The sequence below is a fragment of the Stenella coeruleoalba genome, assembly GCF_951394435.1.
Source record: "Stenella coeruleoalba genome assembly, chromosome: 3".
Classification (NCBI taxonomy): Eukaryota; Metazoa; Chordata; class Mammalia; order Artiodactyla; family Delphinidae; genus Stenella; species Stenella coeruleoalba.
The window spans coordinates 114,618,706-114,638,618 of record NC_137148.1 but is presented as its reverse complement, the minus strand read 5'-3'; the positions used below and the strand labels follow the sequence as shown (position 1 = coordinate 114,638,618).

Below are 19,913 nucleotides of genomic sequence, written 5' to 3'. Positions count from 1 at the left end.
TTGGTATTATTTGGAAAATAAATATGTTTTCACAATTGTTTGAAGATACAATGGTAACTGCTAGAAAAAGTTACATGTAATTTTATACTACTTACTCAGTATCATATTTAAGGCCAAAATCAGACAGATCTTCATTTTCAGAAGTGTATTTGTCATAACATTCATTCATCAAGGACTGAAAGGATGAATGGACCTTGCACGTGTTGTTGCGGACTTTTAGTTGACGGACTCTGGGGACTCCTAAAAGTATGTTCTCATAGTAGATGCGACTGCTGTTCTTTAAGTCATACAAACTCTTGTTATTGTACCATGAGTCCCAGTACAGGCCTTCCAAAAGGGGTCCTTCCATAAACTTCATATAGAAAAATAAATGTTACGGGAAAAATATTTCATGTCAAGTGTATAACAGAATCTACATTCATAATGTTATCCATAAGAATATAAAAATCAGTGATTTTAGCCAAGCTACCATTAATAATGGTAATGGTAAATGATGATGTTGATGATGATAACGAAAATGGTTAACATTTCTTGAGTACTTACTATGTACTGCTCTAAGCACTTTACGGGTATTAACTCATTTAGTTCCATAACCCTTCTTCTCCGAGAGGTATACTGAAAACTCTCCCCCAATACATGAATATCAGGACTGGTCATAGCCACAATTCATGGCTTCACCTCGAAGTTATCTGTGTCCCCCCTTTCCTCTCCAACTCTGGCGGTGGTGACTGCTTCTTCTGTCTCTGTCACTATGTGCTCCTTCTAAGAGATCCTAAGCCTAGGGTTCATTTTTTTTCTTTCCTGCCTTTGTCTTATTTGCCATTGGCCACATACATACCTCAAGACAGCACAGTAAAAAAGAAGCAGTTGGGCTCCACTTCTTGTCTCAGGGAAAATTTCCTATCATTCTTTCATATTTCACTTGGCCTAAGCCAATGACTTCTAATCATTTGCCTTATCTCACACTTCTCTCACTCTCAGGAAATGACATTGTCTCCTTGATAAGTTTCAAATTCCTAGCATGGCATTCATGATTAGACCTCTGTTCAATTCATAGTTTGGTCTTTTCCACCTCATCTCCTATATTCCTATAATGCCAAAACATAGTTCCACATGATGCATTACTTATAGTACATATTGTTTTTTCTTCCTAGGATGGTCTTCTGTTACTCATCCTTTAAAACTCAACTGAATTGTGATCACCTCTGGAAAGCCTTCCCTACCTCTTCCTTGTATGTCCCAATGTTTGTGACATAGGATACCTGAAACTGCTGTTCCCTTAATTGTTCTTTCCTCATAATGTGAACATCTTGCTAAGTTAAGTGTAACAAAAAAAACAAGTCTGTTCTAATGCTAAAGGAATGATACTCTTATGCAATTAAAAACACTATAAAATTATATTTTGTAAATGTACTCTTTATTATATACTGTACATTACTGTAACACACACACAAGAGTATAGGCCTGTATACCAAAATCACATATATTTTAATTTATGGGCAATTTAAGGAATTTTTTTTTTTTTTTTGCGTGGTATGCGACCTCTCACTGTTGTAGCCTTTCCTGTTGTGGCACACAGGCTCCAGACGCGCAGGCTCAGCGGCCATGGCTCACGGGCCTAGCTGCTCCACGGCATGTGGGATCTTCCCGGACCGGGGCACGAACCTGTGTCCCCTACATCGGCAGGCATATTCTCAACCACTGAGCCACCAGGGAAGCCCAATTTAAGGAATTTTTAATGGTAATTTTCACTGTATACAATTTTAGACTGACTTTGGATCCTAACTCCCACATAAGAAATCTATTTCCCAAATGCAACGATAATGTTAAAAAAACAAATATCACTCTTTTAAAGTTACAAGAACTCTATCACACTGAGAACACAGGTTCTCAATAAACACTTAGTGGTTGATTGATTCTAATAGTTTAAAGAAATGACATTTTTATTCATTCCTTCAATAAATATGTATCAAGTGCCTACTATGTGTGCCAAGGGCTTGTTTATGCAATGCCTAAAGCTACTTCATCCACAGTCACATGACATCTTACCTTCCAAAAGTCAGTTATGCTGCGAATAGACTTAAAGTTGATTCTTTCTTCACCATGCACAGACGTGTCCAAAAATAGAGATGACATAACTTTGTTTAAGTAATACATATGTGGGTTTACCATCCCAAAAGTCACTAAGGAGAAGAATTTTTTGTTTAAAAATTTACATTTAAAAACACAATTTTTATCAGGATTAAAAATGTACTTGTAATTTGTTCTCAATTTTGTTTTGAAAATTCAATTTTATTTTTCTAATTATAAGAGCAATAATAAAAAAACCTAAAATAGAAATATACAAAACAGGAAGAAGTTTCCTGTAATCCCACTGCTAGAATTAGGTTTGGCATATATTCTTCAGATTTTTCTAAATGCATAGACACTTACAGAGAAAATAACTTTATTTTTATAAAACTGAGATCACATTATACATACTATTCTGCAAGATGGGTTTTTTTTCCAATATTGAGAGTAGGCAACATAATATAGTGAGTAGTTTAGGCTATGAACTTTAAAATCAAACAGATAATGGTTTGAGTCCCACCATAGGGATAATATCTCCTACCTCATAGTTTTGTTATGAGAAGTAAGTGAGATAATTCATGTGGAACATTTAAAACTATGTTTTGGCACATGATAAGATTGAGAAGAACATTAACTAGTATTCTTTCTCACTCTTCCTAGGGGTGGGTGGGTGCGTTTTAGAGCAGGGTATATACTAAATATGTCTTTTTTTTTTTTGCTAGAAGGCCTTTATTTTTAGAAATAATATATCTTCAACATCATTCCATGGCACACATGAGCCTATGCCATTCTTTAACGTTGCATAGTATTTCACTGTATATACCGAAAATTAAACAAATCCTGTTCGAGATTTGTTTCCAATTTTTCCTAATTATGAAAAGGTGTTTTTTAAAAAAAATCCCTGAATAATGGGATTATGAGTAATCTTTAAATATTTTTCCACTCCCCAAATGGTTTGTAATAAGCAGTTAAAAAGCAATCTAAAATATCTTAATTTATAAGGTTGGTTAAAGCTGTCTTTTTAATCCAGATCTGACTCAAGCTCACCCCTACAATATCAATTAATTAGTTAAGCGATATATAATTGCCACTATGTATGCTGTACCAACATAAGTCCAGTCAGTGAGCTTGCATCTACTATATGTTGGGTGCTGTAAAGACAAAATGCTCTTTAATACTGATTAAGTCAATGATATTGACCCACAGATAGGAGGAATGTAGGTTGAGATGTTTTCCTGGTTCTCCCTAAAGATCTGCATTGATTCATATCTTCTGTGACTCAGAACTAGCATATTTTACTATTAACTCTGCAACAGGCCAGGGAAAAGAACAAAGCAGACATCAAGACTAACTTCTTAGGCCTCATTTGTAGTTTGACCTATGAAACTAGAGCAAAGCTAATGTATCTGTATCGCTCTAAAAGAAATCAAGAATTGGCAACTCAAGGGAATAATTATATTCAAGACAGAACTGCCAACAGAAAGGAATAATTAATTAAATCAGTGTTGACTATGAAAGCTTTTTATTACTTCTGTGACCTAAAGTTGTGCCCCTTAAGAATTGGAAATAATGTCAACCTAAATGAATTTAAGATGTTTAAAATGTGTCACTATTTTTTGAGGGGTTTCAGTAGTCTGAAAGCGTATGGTTTTATAAAATCCATATGTTTTGTTTTTCATCTGCACATAACTTCTTAGTTCAAACAGTGTCTTCATCTACATCTGTGTACTTACATATACATAAGTTTATTAAAAAAATAAGGTAGAGTAAGACCTCCTGAAGTGTGGTTCTCATTTCTACTTCCTTTCTGTAATGCAGCTTATGTTTTGGAGTTCCTGTGAGATATAAAACAAAAATTTTCCTTAATTTATAATATATATAACTAATAGGGATGGAAAAACACAGGCGCTTTTAGCTGTTTACACTGTGTGAAGGAAAGCTCCAATGGCTTCTGGTTATGTTTTTACTCTCACTTTTATGAAGAAGGACTAATTACTAACATTTTCCCATGGTGATAGTGGGCAATCATTTTATGACCGTATATAATGAATTTTATAACCCGGATGTTTCCTCACCAGTCTTGTTTTAAAATGAAAAAGCAAAATACAAAGCAAACAAAACCCCCTCCTCTGCCCCTAATCGTTTTCTCCTCCTGTTAACTCTGCTTCTTGGGATGGCTGGCTCCTGCTGGAGGGGGTAAAAGGACTTAGCCTGGGGTTCTGCCAAGGCCACTACTCCCTAGATCAACAAAGGCTTTCTAAGGCCGGCCTAGAGAAGGCTACTATATAGCATGTGGCAGCGCCCAGCTCCAGCTTCCGGCAAGGGGCGAGATGTTCCCTCAGGGCTTCACTTTTCCTGTCTGTGAAATGGGTCCACAGTTCCTCTCCGCTTCTCAAGGGGAGTCTGCGACGGCTAACCGTTCTGGAGGTCATCTCTCACGTGAATACACGTGGGGCTACAGACTTCCTTGCAGGATATTTGCAATAGCCCATTCTGCTCTGCCCCACCCACTCCCTAGAGGAACCCCTCACCGCCTAGGTGCCACCGGGACGCCTCAGCCATGGCAAACTTGGACGACAACGCCCGTTCCGCCGGCGGTGCCTGCGCGATACTCACACGGTGCGCGCCTTGCTCATGCGCCTGCGCGAGCCCCAGGCTCCACGATGGGAACAAGCGGCGCTAGAAGATGCCAGCGCGCCTGCGCACCGAGGCCTTTACGGAAAGGCTTTGCGTGAGGCGGGCCTGAGCGTGGTGGCGTTTGTCTCCGGCGGAGGACCAACTTCTAGGGCAAACCTGGCTTTAGGCCTGGGGTTAATCATAAAAATCGTAGTAATTAATTATAATGGGCTACCCATTCTTGACTTTTAACATCTTTTGGCTTGTTTAGTCTTCACACCGCCCTTTCCTGAAAGGTATGTGTTTTGTCCTCGTTTTAGACCTGAAGAGACTGAGGAGAATAAATTACTTACCAAAGGCCCGTTGGGGCAAGGTTTGCTCGACGCCAAAGCCCGAATTTGTAACCAAGACCCCACTCCGCCGCTGCAGCTTGCAGATACTGATTATTAGTAATCGAGAGCTGTTGCTGGAAATAGCTCCCACCCCTCTTTCCACCCAATATGGCTTAAGAGAACGTTGAAATGGATTAAAAAAAAAAAAAAAGTTCTGCAGTGATAAGGTAAAAGCGTAGCCCAAAACAGTAGTCTTTGGGAGCCCAGACTCACATCTGACCCAGCAGCTTTGCAAAAGTGAGAAGGTTTGTAAACCAGCTACAGAAAAGGCCAAATTTGTTGTAAATTGTTGTAATTAAGGCATCCATAAGCCCGCCAGAATATGAGGGGGGGAGGGGGGCAGGGATTCTTAGGTTGGTAAAAAGGCAAATAAAAAAGGAATTCAGTGGAAAGCCCCAGGGTAGCCAGCTAAGAAACCCTTCAAGCTGTTTTGAAAGTAAAAGATAAAGCCACTTCTGTTATTTCTCGGAAAGAGATGTAGGGTGATGTTGATAAATGCTGTTTCATGTCAGGTAAAAAGGAAAACTAGGCCACATAGCAGCGAGGGTCAAAGACTACCAATGATAAAACGAATAGGAGAGGTGTAGCGAAAGGCCAGCAGCCAGTGGAGATGAGACCTGAGAAGAAAGGGCTACTGGCCTAGCTTAAGAATAGTTTAATACAAGGATTTGCCCTTTCCTGTACTTGGACTCTCAGAGGCTGGCAAAATTGTTTTCTAAAGTAGTAGGTTATCTGAACTAGAAATGTAGGAGGAAAAAAGCCCAAAATATAGGTATTCAAATTTACATTAAATATAAGAATTAGGTAGATGACTCTGCAGTCTATTCTTAATCCATTGAGCTCAGTAGACTCAAAGATCTTAAAGAATTAGAAACCTGTTTGGTTAAAACAAAATCACAATTTCAGGAGAGATTCTGTCATGGTTTAAGTTATTCTGGTTGCCTTCGAAGTGCAAACCGTAAAAAGTTTAGTTCCCTCTCTGGAGAAATTAGCTGTAAGTGAGCTTCACCAAGACAGGCTGTTCTAGAGTATAATATTGTTGGTCTCTTGGAACTTGTTATTCATAGGTTTTGCTGTGTGTCGCTTAATAGATACAAACCAGCAGTTTTATCTTAAAGATCTAGACTTTTGTGAAGATGAGACAGTCTGTTTTAAATATTTGAAATTTTATTCTCTTTTGACATAAAACTAAGGAACACTCAGATAATCTATACCATGTTAGTATTCCTATCAGAGAAAACGGGTAAAACAGTATTTAGAAAGCAGTACCAGTAAATCTTATTACGCATTAGATGTGTTTAAAACGTTGATATTCATTTATAACCTGTAGTCGTAAAATGTGTATGACTTAAATATTAAAATCCCACATTTTTTAAGATCTTCATCTACAGTTGCAAACCCAGATTTTCTGTAGGCTTCACAAACCAGAGAGGTAAACAGAATGTGCAAGAGTCAAAGGATAAACGCATTATAAATATATATTAGTTGTATTACCTAATTAAAACCATAATCTGTTAATACAGCTATGGATTTATTGCAAAAATTTAATTGAAAATATTGCTAATAGTGTAGTTGTTGTGTTTTCCAATGTTGGTAGAGTTATTAAAGTTCTTCACTTTCATAGAGTCCAGATTGAGCTGCCAGACGCTGAAACTCTCCTTCAGGGTTAAAAGCTTGTTTCACATCCAAACCTTTCCCGTTAAGTGCTAAATATTTGCTGAAAGTTGGTCGGACACGTAACTGCTTAGGAGCTGGAGGAGTTTGGTTTGGACGGGCTGAAATGGATCAAATAAACGTTAATTTAGAAAACTTGTCCTAAACAAATGGATTGCACTAGGTAGTCATTATTGGACAGGGAGAGAAAAAAAAATCAAAACTGATTATGTATGGGGAGAATCCTTCAGAATTTATGCTATGCTGGAATTTATGTTTCTTATTAAATCTTTCCAGTTAAGTTCTTTATAACACTTGACATAGCACTGTATAACAGCGTGAGATACCTGTAACATCTAATCTCGTGTTACATGTGGTCACTCCAGCTTCATTAACTGCAGACACAGTATACCACCCAGCGTCTTTCTTGTTTACATCTTTTATCAGTAAAGTAACTCTTCCAGAGTTATCATGATATAAACTGGAAAGAAACAAAAATTGAAAGTAAAGGAATTAGTTTTCCTGTGAGAATTTATTTATGATGCCTGTGACCTACAGAGTCAGACTAATAGGAAGAAAAAAAGCATTTGGAAATTCTGAGTCTGTAGCTAGTCATTGCCAAATAGCTATGGGTTTTTTTGAATTAAACATCCGCCCAGTCTTGTTTGTATCATATTTCCTTGAGCCATCTTCTTTTATTGTTAGTAAAAAGGTAAATCCTAGCCTACTTTATCCCTTAAATTTCTCATTAGTGGGATCTGGCTTAATGAGGCTGCTTATATTTCTATATATATATATTTTAAAAGTTGAAGTATAGTTGATTTACAATATTGTGTTAGTTTCATCTATATGTTTTTAAAATTAGACAAATTGAGGTCACAGATGCATGCCATTTATAATACATTTAAAAGTATAACTGGATTCACCCAAGTACAGTATAGTTAAGTCTAGAAATACTTATCCTACCTTATTCGATCAGTGTTGAATTGTACCATTTCATTATTTCTTTTCCAGAAAAGCTTTGGTGGTGGTATAGCTGAGATTTGGCATTCTAGCTTCACTGAGTCTCCCTCAAAAACTTTTTTACTCTGTGGTTTGTAGATGAACATTGGTGCTCTTCTATGTTCTTTTGCTACATATTAATAAAAAAATCACGTATTTGAAATATTATAAACAATATTAAGTCAAACCAAAGTATTATGAAGTTTGTATGCTGATGTAAAAGTTTAAAAAAGTACTAACGACAGGATTGGAAGCTTTATGTTTCAGCTGTAGTTAAAATAATATGCAATACTGTTGTATATTGTATACTATTTATAGTTCTAAAACAGTAATGTAATGATGCGTTGAATTTATAATCATGTTTCATTGGAAGAATTTAAGTCAAGTTGAGATCATCTCAGCTATAGAGAGGCAGCATGAGTGGTGGAAAGAGTACCAGCAACTTGGGTTCGAATTCTGTTTGCCCCACCAGCCATGCCACATTGGGGAAAATTTTGTTTAGTTTCTCTGAGGCTAAATTTTATCTATTGTAAAATGATACCCAAGAAATAGTTACTGCTGTGCCCACCAAAGCACAAAATTATTGTGAGGATCAATTGTGATAATGAATGAAGACGCACTTTGTAAACTATAAAATAATATACAAATGCCAATAATAATTATCTCTTTAGTTTTCTTCAAATACCTGAGGGAAAAGAGGAACTGATACTATAATACTATAACCCTAACTTTTCTGAAGGAGTAAGGAGGAGATTGGACGGATGCCTGTCAAAGTCTTTTTCAGCTCTAACATTATAGTATTTTTGGAGCTATTGGCACAGAAAGGATTTGCCATAAGCTTAATCACTTGGATTTTGTGTGTGTGTGTGTATAAATTCCCAGATCACTAGTTTTTCCCTTAGTCTGAGGGCCCTTATTATATCATAGAATGATCTTAAAGATTTTTCATTCATCTGGGTAGAATACAAACTCAAGATTGCCCATCCTTGAACTTGATTAAGTTTTTATATAATAAGCAGTGAATTATAGCAAAATATTGCTTATGCAGTATATTGTGGCTTAAGTCATTGCAAATGTGATATATTTAGAGCACTTGAATTGTAATATTTTAAGACAGGACATTAGTTTTATGACAACTGCCCTACTAAAGACAAATATGAGATAAGAGTTTTACCATACTTGTTTTCTAAAGCAAGTAAGCATGTTTTTGTTGTCATAATTAGAGACTGGTTTCCTGGTAAACAGTGCATAGTCTAAGGCTAAAAGTTGACATTTACCCTTCAGTTTTAAACTATGTGTGATTATAGCAATTCTGTGAAAATGTGAGTCAGATTGATTATTTTAGACTGTAGACCAGATAAATGATTAGACTAAAAATTTTCATATTAAGACCCTTTAATCATATCTACAAATACTGTACATCTACTGTACATCTAGAAATATACCTAGAATATACTACCTCCTTTGGTCTGTCTGAAATTTTACCTTTATTTCTCTTCCAGAAAAGCTTTAGTGGTAGATCTGTCATTCTAGTTTCACTGAGTTTCCCTCAAGAGCACTAACCCCTGCCCACCGTGGCTTTTACATAAAAATTCGTGTTCTACTGGGTTGTATAGTATAGACGTTAACCTTAAATATAAAGTCCTTGGGGTTTTTCTTTTTTAACGCTTTCTTATTTGATTCTACAAAATTTTAAGGAGCTCTGTAGGATCTCTTTGAAAGCTTACCCAGGACGTCCAGCTGCACAGTAAAGGTGGCTTCTCCTGCTCTGTTCTTGGCAACACATGTATAAGCCCCTGCATCTGAAGCTCTGACCACTTCGAAGATGAGTGAATGAAAACCCTTTTCAGACACTATCATTTTGTGAAAATCATCTGATTGAACTGGTTGTCCATTTAGATACCATGACACATCAGGAGCTGGTAGTCCACTAACCTAGAAATGAAAACACAAGGAGATAGAATTTTACATTATAGATCACTGGGACCCATTTGTCCATTTATGAATTTTAACAGTTCAGTATCTGAGTGGGTTTGTGATTGAAAATGCAAAACAAGAGCTTAAAAGATATTTTCTTTCAATAAATTTTAACAAAATAGTAAAAACTATAACACTTGAAATTAATACAGTATTTTCATACTATCTGAAAACACATCTAGCTCTTTTGTAAACAACCTCAGGCTCCTTAAGATCTCTTAATTACTATATTAAGGACGTTAAGTTATCTTATATTGGTCTCCACAAGGAATATGGAAGTCATATGGCTTTTCTGGCTAATGGCAAGTGTGAATGAAGTCCCAGAGGCCCATATATATGAGACTTGCTGATAACCATTCCAAATAACCTTTCCAAAACTGAGTGTTCTTGAGCTGTAGTTCTGGTGTATAAATGGCATTTTGTTAAGTGTTTTCGTAAGTCTTGACAATTAAATCCATACACTGACTTTCATTCATAAGGAATCTGAAAAAACATTTATAAGAAAAAGTTCTCCCAAATGAGGATAATAAAAATGTAGGCCTTTCTAATAAGTTATTTTAGCCTGAAGAATTCTTCTAGGCCAAGAGAGAGCAGGGTGACTTGAATTTCTTTAAAGAGGCGTTCTACTTTAGAAATCCTATTGCTATGAAAGCTTCATTTATATAGAGTATTAGGTGGTAGGCACTATTTTGAGTACCTTATACCTGTTTACTTAGTTAATCCTCACACAGCTTTATGAGGTAGATATATTTGTTATTCCCAAAGAAACAAAAGCATAGAGTTGTTAAGTGACTTGTCTCAGGTTACACAGCTGTAAAGTGGCAGGGCCAGGATTCTAACCCAGGTAAACTTAGCTCCAGAGTTTGTGTTCTTATCTATTATACATATTTCTTGTCAAGCTGTGTAGAAAGTTATGAAGAGGAGGAGGACATTTTTCAAAACTTAGTATCCCATTGTTAATTTTTCTCCAGTATATTTGAACTTTTCTCTTACTTTGAAGTCCATTCTGCAGAATCTTCCTTCTTCAATTGACATGTTCTCTGGCACTTGAATGAAACGAGGCGGGTAAAATTTCTCCTGGATTGCATCCTGATCATTCACATCTCCCCTTGAAGATGATCTACTTCTACAAAAATATTTTAATAATCACTATGCAGAAGAGTCGTCATTGCTCTTCCTTTCATGCAAATATAGTTTAGCCATCAAATTTGAAACCCTAGAGTCTATGCTGTTTGATCTGATAGTGTAGTAACAATGGAGAGAGGCTGCAGAGCTGTATTTAGCTGTGGCATATTTGATGACTATTAGAAGTGGTAGCAATTTAGAAACACCTGATACAAATTATACATCTTTGTTTCTTTTTTCAGTGCCATGAATTGATGAAGAAACTGATCTATTAAAATGCAGAGTACCCCATGGACAATTGTAGTCACATGCAAAGATTGTATAATTAGAATCAGGTTTCCATTGTTATGAAAAAGTTGTTTAGCATGGAAACATGGTCCTGGCTTATTTCGCCAAAACATTAAAAACAGTTTCCTCTGAGATAGTTGTGATAATTAACAGATAAAAATTTTTATTGTCATCTTTGACATTAGAAAATTCACATTATTTTTTTTCAATTGGTTCTAAAGCAGTATAAACATTATTTTCTTTTTTTATAACCATATTTTTTTATTGCAGTATAGTTAATTTACAATGTTGTGTTAGCTTCAGGTGTACAATAAAGTGATTCAGTTATATATATATAACATATATATTAAATATATATAGATTCTTCAGATTCTTTTCCATTATAGGTTATTATAAGACATTGAAAATAGTTCCCTGTGCTATATGGTAGGTCCTTGTTGTTTATCTATTTTACACATAGTAGCGTGTATCTGTTAATCCCAAACTCCTGATTTATCCCTTCCAACCTGCTATCCCCTCTGGTCACATTGCTTTGTATAAGAAGTATGTAAGAAGCTTGAGGGCTTTGTAAATATTACATTTTTTTTAAGCTGCAAACATTTTAGGTAGCAAAATGTATATTTCTTTAAAATTAAAAAAAATTTTTTTTTACCTTACTTGTGATGTAGGAAGTTGCAGTCGTGCATGTTCTGAATTGTGCTGCTTGAAGTTAAAACAAAGTGATAATGTTAACATGCTGTTGTTAGCTTGAAATGAAGCAGAATTTAGTAGTCGTAGTTGAAAGGAACATTTCTGTTGTGGCTGTATTTGTACTGTCATGGATAGTTCTATATATTTAGCTGTTAAGCATTTAAAATATAGTACACTAACCTTCTAATACTCTAGCAAGAAATACCCAGAATTAAGACTATTCAATAGATACGATTTATGAAAATTAACTAGACTTTGAATTGGTGGTGGTTCATTTTTTAGATGACGATTTTATGACAAAGGATGATGAGTCCCCCTGGTGTATTTGAAATGGGAGCACATAGTACAGATTGTCCTTTGGTAAAACAGGAATAGTTATGAAGTCATTTGTGTTGGCAGTAGATACAGGGTATTATGCCTACTGCTCATAAGTGGCACCAACAGCAGTAAACACATATTAGACTGGAAAATACTTTTCTTTTTAGCTCATGGCACAAAATCCTGATGGACACTGTGGAAGCTATGTGTAGAGTTATGAAAAGCCTTTGAAAAACAACATTACTTACTTCCTGCCTAATAAGGGTGTATTTAATTTAAGCAGTCATCTTTTAGAATTTATATCTGAGCACCAGAAAATTATTCATATTTGAGGATAAAATCAGGAATTGATGAATTTATAATAGAATTAACTGATTAAATATTTAGTGCCTATTCCATATATTTCATTGTGCTTGGTATAGTGAGAGATACAAAGAAGTAGAAAATATAGTCCTTACCCAAGTATATGAAAAACAACATAGCAAATCAGTACAAATAATTTATTTTGGGATGAACTTTAATGTATTTTGTCATTCTAAAACAAAATTCTTACAACTCTGTAATAATTTTTGGCTGGGCTTTGAGTTTCTCTAAGCCAAATGTCAAAAGATCAGTGAATTTTTTGGTAAAAAATAAGAATAATCCACTTAAACTCATAATATCTAAATTAAGTTTTTCACCTTTTCCTGTAGTGGTTTGAACATGTATGTATTCATATTCATAGGTGTGATATTTCAGTTATATGTAATTTGATGACATTTTGTATTATTTAAGTAGACTGTTTGAAGTGTACCAAAAAACGTAAGATTTTTCTTTTCTGATTTCATAATATGTTTTGCTGCTATCTCTTTTCTTGGTACCTTCACCTTCATTTTAAAGTTTTTAAAGAATGAATGAGAAAAACAATATACCCTTGACCTTGAAATCATACACTGTGAATTTATAACATAAACCATCATCAATCTAATGTTACTTTGGGTTATTTCTTCTAATAGAGATATATTTGTGTCTTATTCTTGCTGTAATCTCCTGTACCAACTCCAGAGCCCAACACACAGTAGGTACTTCATATAAATTAGTTGAATAAATGAGTGTGTGAACTCCTCAGTAGCCGAAAGAGATTTAAGTTCTGTTCTCAGGTTCTAGTTACTTGCTGTGCTAGACCCTGCTCTATCCTTTTCAGTAGATCTAGTCACATTTAACAGAAACAAAAGTCTTATTTTCATCTTCCTATACTGTAGAAGGTTGGAATTCTTGAATGCTCGGTTTGGCTTCCAGTTTCTTGTGGAGTTTTTAGGAAGGAATGAGAGGTAACTACAGAAGCAAGATAGAAGAGCAATAGCAGTTCATTTTGCCTCTCCAGCTGTACACTTCTCTTTGAGGTTAACTTGTTAAAATGAAGTTGATCAGGAACAAGCCTGTGGGATATTCACTTTATGTTCTGGATAAAGTTAATCCCTTGGAAAGGATGCTGTTCTTAATCCTGGAGCTATTACTCATAAGGTTTTTGTTGTTTATTTTGTTTTGTTTTTAATAAGAATCATTTTAAGATACAGGAACATGACAGAAGAAATTGGATGTTTCATTAGTACATGAGTTTATTTTAAAACATTGAAATGATAAACAGCTTATGAGAAAAGGTTATAATTACTTTGGTTTAGAGTTTTAACTTTTGTCCTGTGAAAGATTTACAACTCATAAATTTTCTATCCATGTAGACATTGTAGGGAGAGTCCTCGGTTTAACTGACCCCTAAATGTCCAGATGAAAAGTGACACCATTAGTCTTCTGGTGTTTTGACTTTATAACATTTCATATGCAGATACTAGAACCACCAGAAAATGAGGTAAAATTAAAAATTTTTGTGTATATATTCAACCCATCATGGCCTCTACTTTTTATATGTAATGGAGTATGGAAGTAATTGACTTTTGCTTCAAATGCTATTTATAAGCATTTAGAAAAGCAGATATTTAAAAATCACACAAAAGAAAAGTGCTCCAGTTAGATAAAGATTATTTTAATTTACCTGTGCTGGATCTTGTGCCTCACTGTCATTTTGAGCTTGAAACACAGCAGCTGCATTCTGTGGTCCTAGCAATCTGCGAGCCATCTTCTCCTCATATGTTAGCCGCTTTAAAGAAATAAATCATAAAGGAGATAGTAATGAGATTTAATAAAAGTTATTTGTATAGCTTTACCTTAAAACCACCAAGAATTATACCAAACAAGTATAGTTACGCCTATTGAATGATAGATACTATGTTCATAAAAAAACATTCTTTCATTCAAAGCAATTTCCTTTCGTTCTAGTGCCACTTCCCTCATCTGTAATATTCATCTCTGTTTTCTTTCTTCTCCTAGTAAAGGCAAGCATAATCACCCTTAAATAAGGCTCTCTCTCCCCAATAAAGGGAAATTCTTTGTCTTCCTCCTTGTTCTGCATGTTCCTGTTGGCTCTGTCTTTGAATATAGTACCGTATGTCCTCAGATTCAGAAATAACTTTTATTAAGTGAACACTATATTTGATTTACTAACTTCTGGTTAAGAGCAGTGCAACTTGTATGTTAAATGTATTTGGATTAAAGGCATATAGTAGTACTCTTTCAGAGATCAGTGACTAATACAATGTGTATAATAAGAATTATAGCTATTTTTCCATCAATAATATATTTTTATGGTAATGCTTAAAACAAAATTGAATCATTCAGATTGGGTTTTTTTTTTTTTTTTCATTTGCTTCATTCTTTTACTACTGAACTCCTAGAGGGGATTTCATGCAGAGAAATACAGAATAGGATCCAAATATTCCCTTTTTTTAGATACTCCTCTCCCTTGCTGATTATATGGACATAGATCTGTGAGACAGAAACAACATTCTTATTGAGATTAGATTTTATAGTTTTATTGGTTTTTTTTTTTTAATACAAAATAGACATCTTGCTCACTTGGTTTCCATTATGAAGAAGGTTGTCCTTGCATTTTAGCTTTCTCTCCAAATCTTGAATCAGAGCTTCTTTTGATCCTTGTATTTCATGGTCAGGAGTCCTTGGTGTGGGCTTAGTATTTGCATTTTGGGATGGCTTAGCATTTACAGGTTGGCCAACTGAGGGTTGTTGATAGCTTTAAAAAGAAAAAAAGATTTTTTAAAAAGAAGATCTTTAAAGTAAGGTGTGGTATGTAAAATAGAATTGGCATCATTTTGTCAGTCACGTTTAGGTAGGTTGAATTTACCATTTAGTACTGCTGGTGTTATTAAAACACCAATTGCCCTAATAACAGTCAAGAAGGATTTTATAAGAATGGTTACTAGCTGTTTTTTATTTTTGTTTTTGTTTCTTTTCATCTTGGCAAATGAAAATTAAGTAGCAGGAGGAGCAATTTAGATTAGACATAAGGAGAAATGTCCTTCCTTGAAGATCTTCCCTAAAGAAGTGAGAGTAAGTCTAGTTACTGGCAGCTTGAGAGTTCTTCCAATATTCCAACTGAATTTCCTGAGTTTGATTTATGGGTGGATAGTAAGCAGCGATGTGCTGGAGCTGACTCATATGGGCTTAAGAGAACTGATTTTTAGTGTCTCTTCCCAGCTCACTGTGATCTCATGCTGAAAGTTTGAAATTGGTGGTGGTGGGAGTATCTATACCAGGGAAATTGGTAAATACCACAAATCATGGCTCTTTCCTCCAGAGCTGATTGTTAAACATTTATCAGCATAACCACTGGTATTTAGTGAATATTCTCTTGCTTTGAATGGAGTCTACAGTTTACATTTTAATTTCTACTTCCTATTCATATTCTAGACAATCCAAGTATGGCACTATATAACAACTTGTACAGTAATAACAGTTTCTTCAATATTGCATAAGTGATTTTTAGAGAAAGGGGTGATTAGAGGAGGAAGGAGAAAGAAATGTAAACTGAGAAAAAAAGGAGTTTTGGGGAAAAAAAGCAAATTTGATCGGCAGTTGAAGAGTTTGGTTTAAATCCTTATTTCAAATTCCAACCCTAAATTTTCTTCCAAGATGTCCTTGCCCCCTCCTGGTGTTCCCCTGCTGATTCTGATAGAGGACAGGAGTGGTATTTAGGGAGTCCTATATTTTTAGATCTGTTAGGTAGCTCACACTTTTCACAGGGTTTATTCAGATTTTACCTAGTTTATTTATTTAGGGCTCTGAAGGTGCTAGCTTATATCTACTTAATGTGGGAAAACTGGCCACTGCCCTCAATGAATATTTTACCATTATCATAATAAATCCAGATATCCAGATGAGGCAGCCTTGGTCTGTTCTTTGACATGTCCCTGTTCAAAAATTCGCAGGGATCATTAAAAGAACTTGTAAGCTAAGTGGAAATGCATTTCCTCTGAGTGGAGCCAGAGTTTTAATTTTTGCAGGCTTTGGGGTCTTGGTTAGTAATCTCTAGATTGTAAATACACTGAAGAAAAAAAAGATGTTTTATTACTCACTGTTGTATTATTTGTATCCACTAACACAAAGCCTGCAAAATAGTGAGGTAATACTCACTATCAGTTCAGTGAATGAATATTTTCCATTGTATTCAAGATGCTCTGTATTGAAAGTTGATTATATACATTTTCCCTCCTTGTATTTCAGATATTCAGGATTGTCTGTATCTGATTTGTTCAGTGAAGCAAATAGCCAAACCAAGTGTTTAAATAAATAGTGAGATGTTTTTGTTTTGTTTTAAGATTGAATTCCCAGGTCAAAGTGGTAAAATGTCTTTGGTTTCATAGATCTACTATGTCTCCAACTGTATGAAGTTAGAATAGCCCATTTGTTTTTTTGTTTTTCCAGCTAAAAAAAAACCAGTCATATGTGTTTGGTTAAAGTGAATTAGCATTAAATAATTCTTTTGTCAGACTGTCATAATATGATGTAATATATCTGAGAAATCCTGAAGGACTATCAAAACCAAGCCTGAGAATCACTGATATATATGTAATCTCAGTCACCTTTTTATTTACTGAATACCTGCATTAGTACCAGTTTAGATGGTTTAAGTGTTAGGACTTGATATCTGTTCGTAATTAGAAACTAATATTATACTTGCACAATGCTTTATAGGTTTTTTTTTCTCCCCCTATCATTAATCACCTAAATCCTTACTTTTATTACAGATCAGAAAACTGAATCACTGAGCAGGTAAGGAAAACTTGAGGAATGTCACACAGCAAGCTTTTTGAAAGGAATAGTTAAAGAGTTCCCCTGAATTTCTAGTCTGTGGTTTGATAAACTGAATAAAACATTTGCTTAAGGGTTTTCTACTGATGAAAAGCTAAATAAAGCTTTCAAACCTCTCTAGGTCAGAATCCAAGGGATTATTATAGAAGACAGGGCAAACTTCAGCCCATCATAAAAATGAGGGAGTTGTGCACAAATGTTCAAAGGGCCAGAGCTTTCCACCTGTGCAGCTGGACACTGAACTGGTATCAAGTGGCTGTGGGAAGATTAAAAGAGTTATCTATGGTTGCTGAAAATGGAGCAGCTAAAGCTGGATCTTTGATCTCTGGTTTGGGGTCCTTCTGTGCTTTATTTCTTATCCTCTCTATTTTTTCCTTCCTTCCTCTCTTAGTTCTGTGCAGAGAGCTAGGTACATGGTTGAGGCTCACTAGTATTTATTTGGTGGCTTTCTTTTCTGGGCAGGAATTTGGAATAGGATTAGAGCCTTTACTAAGAAAAATATTTTAGTGAGAAAGAGTTATTTTAGATTTAAACATGCTTATACAGGAAATTTGTAAATAATTGAAAGCTAGATGGAAAAAGATTATGTGGGTAAAATGTAAGTAAGAAAAATCTACAATATGTGATAATGGGTATAATGGGAATTTGAGATAGAAGAGAAAGAGTGGGCTCTTAATTCTTGAAGGCATCTTTTAAAATCATTAGGCCAAACCTATGAGAATGCCTTTTTTGTCAGTCAAAAATTTTTAACTATCAGCCATTTCAAATGGTTCAACCTAGTATCTATAGGATTCTAACAAATGTTTTTGGTTTTCCTCGTTTTTATTTTTAAAAATATTGAAAAGGTTTCTTTGCAAGTTGAATTGCTCTGGTGAGTTCACCTAGGTTTCCAGAGTTGTCACCAAAAATAGGAATCTCTAGAAAAATTAGCCTCTAGAGAAAACTGAGAGAAATTGGCAAGAATTTCAGCAAATCTGTTGATAAGTCTGTAACCAACAAAATATATTTCATCACACAGTTTTTCAGATGCCTCTGATTAATTCTCTGATGTTCTAGCCAGCCAAGGAATAGGAAAACTGATAGCCCAGAGTTTGCATAAGCACAAAGTATTCAGTTCATGTTTTAAAAAAAGCACAACCACTTTGTCCTTCTTCATATCAGGTTCTCCTAGGACAGTTTTAGGGCTGTGGAAATAGTACATGCTTGCATAAGGCTTCAGTTATTCTTCCCTGTATTTAGGTTGGTCTAACCAATTTGAACAAAGTGTAGTTTTAATTACCAGAGGAAACCTTAAGATCATGAGCCTTTACCTATTCAGTCCTTCCTTCTGATCATAGGGAAAATTCATATACTTCAGTGTTTGAATCCCATATTTTCTTTTTAGCCAAGTGGTTGTTCAGGATCAGAGGGGAAAATGGATAGGAAGAAAAGACTAAGACTGAGAAGAAACTTAATAGCCTCTGCTTATGTGAGAGGAAATCCTATCTGAAGAAGAGCAGACAGGTGTTCACCTCAGCTAAGCTCAGAACCAGAGCAATTAAATTTACAGCATGAGGAACGTAACTTAGAGGTGGGGGAATAGTTCACTGTTCCTGGGTATGTTAGAAATATTTTTTTTGAAGATGGAAAATAGTAGGTAAGTAATTGTGTTATGTAATAGGTGATTTGGGTTCAGCTCAACCTGGACACTGGAGAATGGGTCAGATGACTTATTGCCAGTACCCTGGTTTAAGGTGTTCTAGGAGAAATACGGAATGAGACTCTGATATCACGTTGACTTTTTAGATAGTGAAGAATGACGTACATAACCTATCTCCCCTTCTCCCCCAGATACAAGCTCACGGTATACACAGTTCTATCTGTCTGTCTCTCTCTATATATTTTAAAAATTCACTTACTTGGAGTCCACAGTGGAAGGGATGTTACTGCTATTGTAATCAGGCTGTGATGGTAATATGGAGCTGAGGAAGTTGGCTGGGGACTGGTTATAAGTGGCTGTAACCCTTTGGCCTGGGTTGGAGCCAGCAAGCTGCTGAGGAGAACCAGGGAAAGCAGAGGAGGACATAGTGATGTGAGAGCTCACTGTTGAGGAGGCAGAATATCTTTGCTCTTTGCACTGGCGGGGCTGGATTATAATAGAAGACTGTTTGGTCTGGCTAGAGTAGCTGGAGGTTTCCGGTCCAGGAGGCTGCAGTCTGGAGCCACATGGGTTTTGGGATTGGATGAAGTGTTTTGGACGTTCGTAGTTAAACATGCTTAGCTGGTTTATGGAAGTTGAAGGCAACTTATAATGATTTGCTCCTGGAAGGGTGGGGTCCCGAATCTGGGGCTGCAAGCCTGGAATTATACAAGGTTGCAGTGAATCAGAAGCAACCTTGGTCTGCACCTCGTTGTTGATATCCTGGGGATACTGTGCTCCTGGCTTTGATAGAGTGGCCTTCTCTTGAAGAATATTGTTCCTTCAAAAGAAGAAGATGATTCAGTTACAGTATTTGCATAAAAAACAGTACCGTTTAAGATCTTTAAGAGTTTTTGTGCTTTGTTTTTTTGCTTGTTTTTTTAAAGCTTATGTGCTTTCAA

General features: G+C 35.6%; 2 protein-coding genes and 1 long non-coding RNA gene across 5 annotated transcripts in view; 1 reads left to right on the top strand and 2 right to left on the bottom strand.

The window, feature by feature from the left end:
• PKD2L2 (polycystin 2 like 2, transient receptor potential cation channel) overlaps positions 1-4,632 on the bottom strand; it is a gene marked incomplete at both ends in the record, with an annotated part of 38,738 nt that extends 34,106 nt beyond the window's left edge. For all 3 annotated transcript variants that reach the window (XM_079916078.1, XM_079916077.1, XM_079916079.1), the window contains 4 exons: positions 96-352; positions 2,050-2,183; positions 3,804-3,905; positions 4,602-4,632. In XM_079916078.1, coding sequence (XP_079772204.1) covers positions 96-352; positions 2,050-2,183; positions 3,804-3,905; positions 4,602-4,632 — 524 coding nt within the window. The remainder of the gene's footprint in view (positions 1-95; positions 353-2,049; positions 2,184-3,803; positions 3,906-4,601) is intronic.
• LOC307183494 overlaps positions 4,592-19,913 on the top strand; it is a 74,573-nt gene continuing 59,251 nt past the window's right edge. The window contains exons 1-2 of the long non-coding RNA XR_013827488.1: positions 4,592-4,982; positions 17,270-17,294. This is a non-coding gene — a long non-coding RNA (uncharacterized lncRNA). The remainder of the gene's footprint in view (positions 4,983-17,269; positions 17,295-19,913) is intronic.
• Positions 6,534-19,799, bottom strand: MYOT (myotilin). Its single transcript, XM_079916080.1, has 9 exons — positions 19,232-19,799; positions 15,081-15,255; positions 14,161-14,265; positions 11,776-11,822; positions 10,704-10,836; positions 9,461-9,668; positions 7,698-7,863; positions 7,079-7,212; positions 6,534-6,853 (listed from the first exon to the last, which is right to left on the bottom strand). Exons 1-9 carry the CDS (start codon positions 19,585-19,587, stop codon positions 6,681-6,683), a joined length of 1,497 nt encoding a protein of 498 aa, XP_079772206.1. The 5' UTR covers positions 19,588-19,799; the 3' UTR covers positions 6,534-6,680.

Excerpts from the sequence above, each read along its gene's own strand:
- MYOT (XM_079916080.1), bottom strand. The coding sequence starts at position 19,587 with ATGTTTAACTACGAACGTCCAAAACACTTCATCCAATCCCAAAACCCA. Across the intron at positions 10,837-11,775 it reads CTTCCTACATCACAAGTAAG|AAGTAGATCATCTTCAAGGG; the intron begins GTAAAAAAAAAT and ends ATATTTTTGTAG. Across the intron at positions 9,669-10,703 it reads TCTGCAGAATGGACTTCAAA|GTTAGTGGACTACCAGCTCC; the intron begins GTAAGAGAAAAG and ends TTTCATTTCTAG.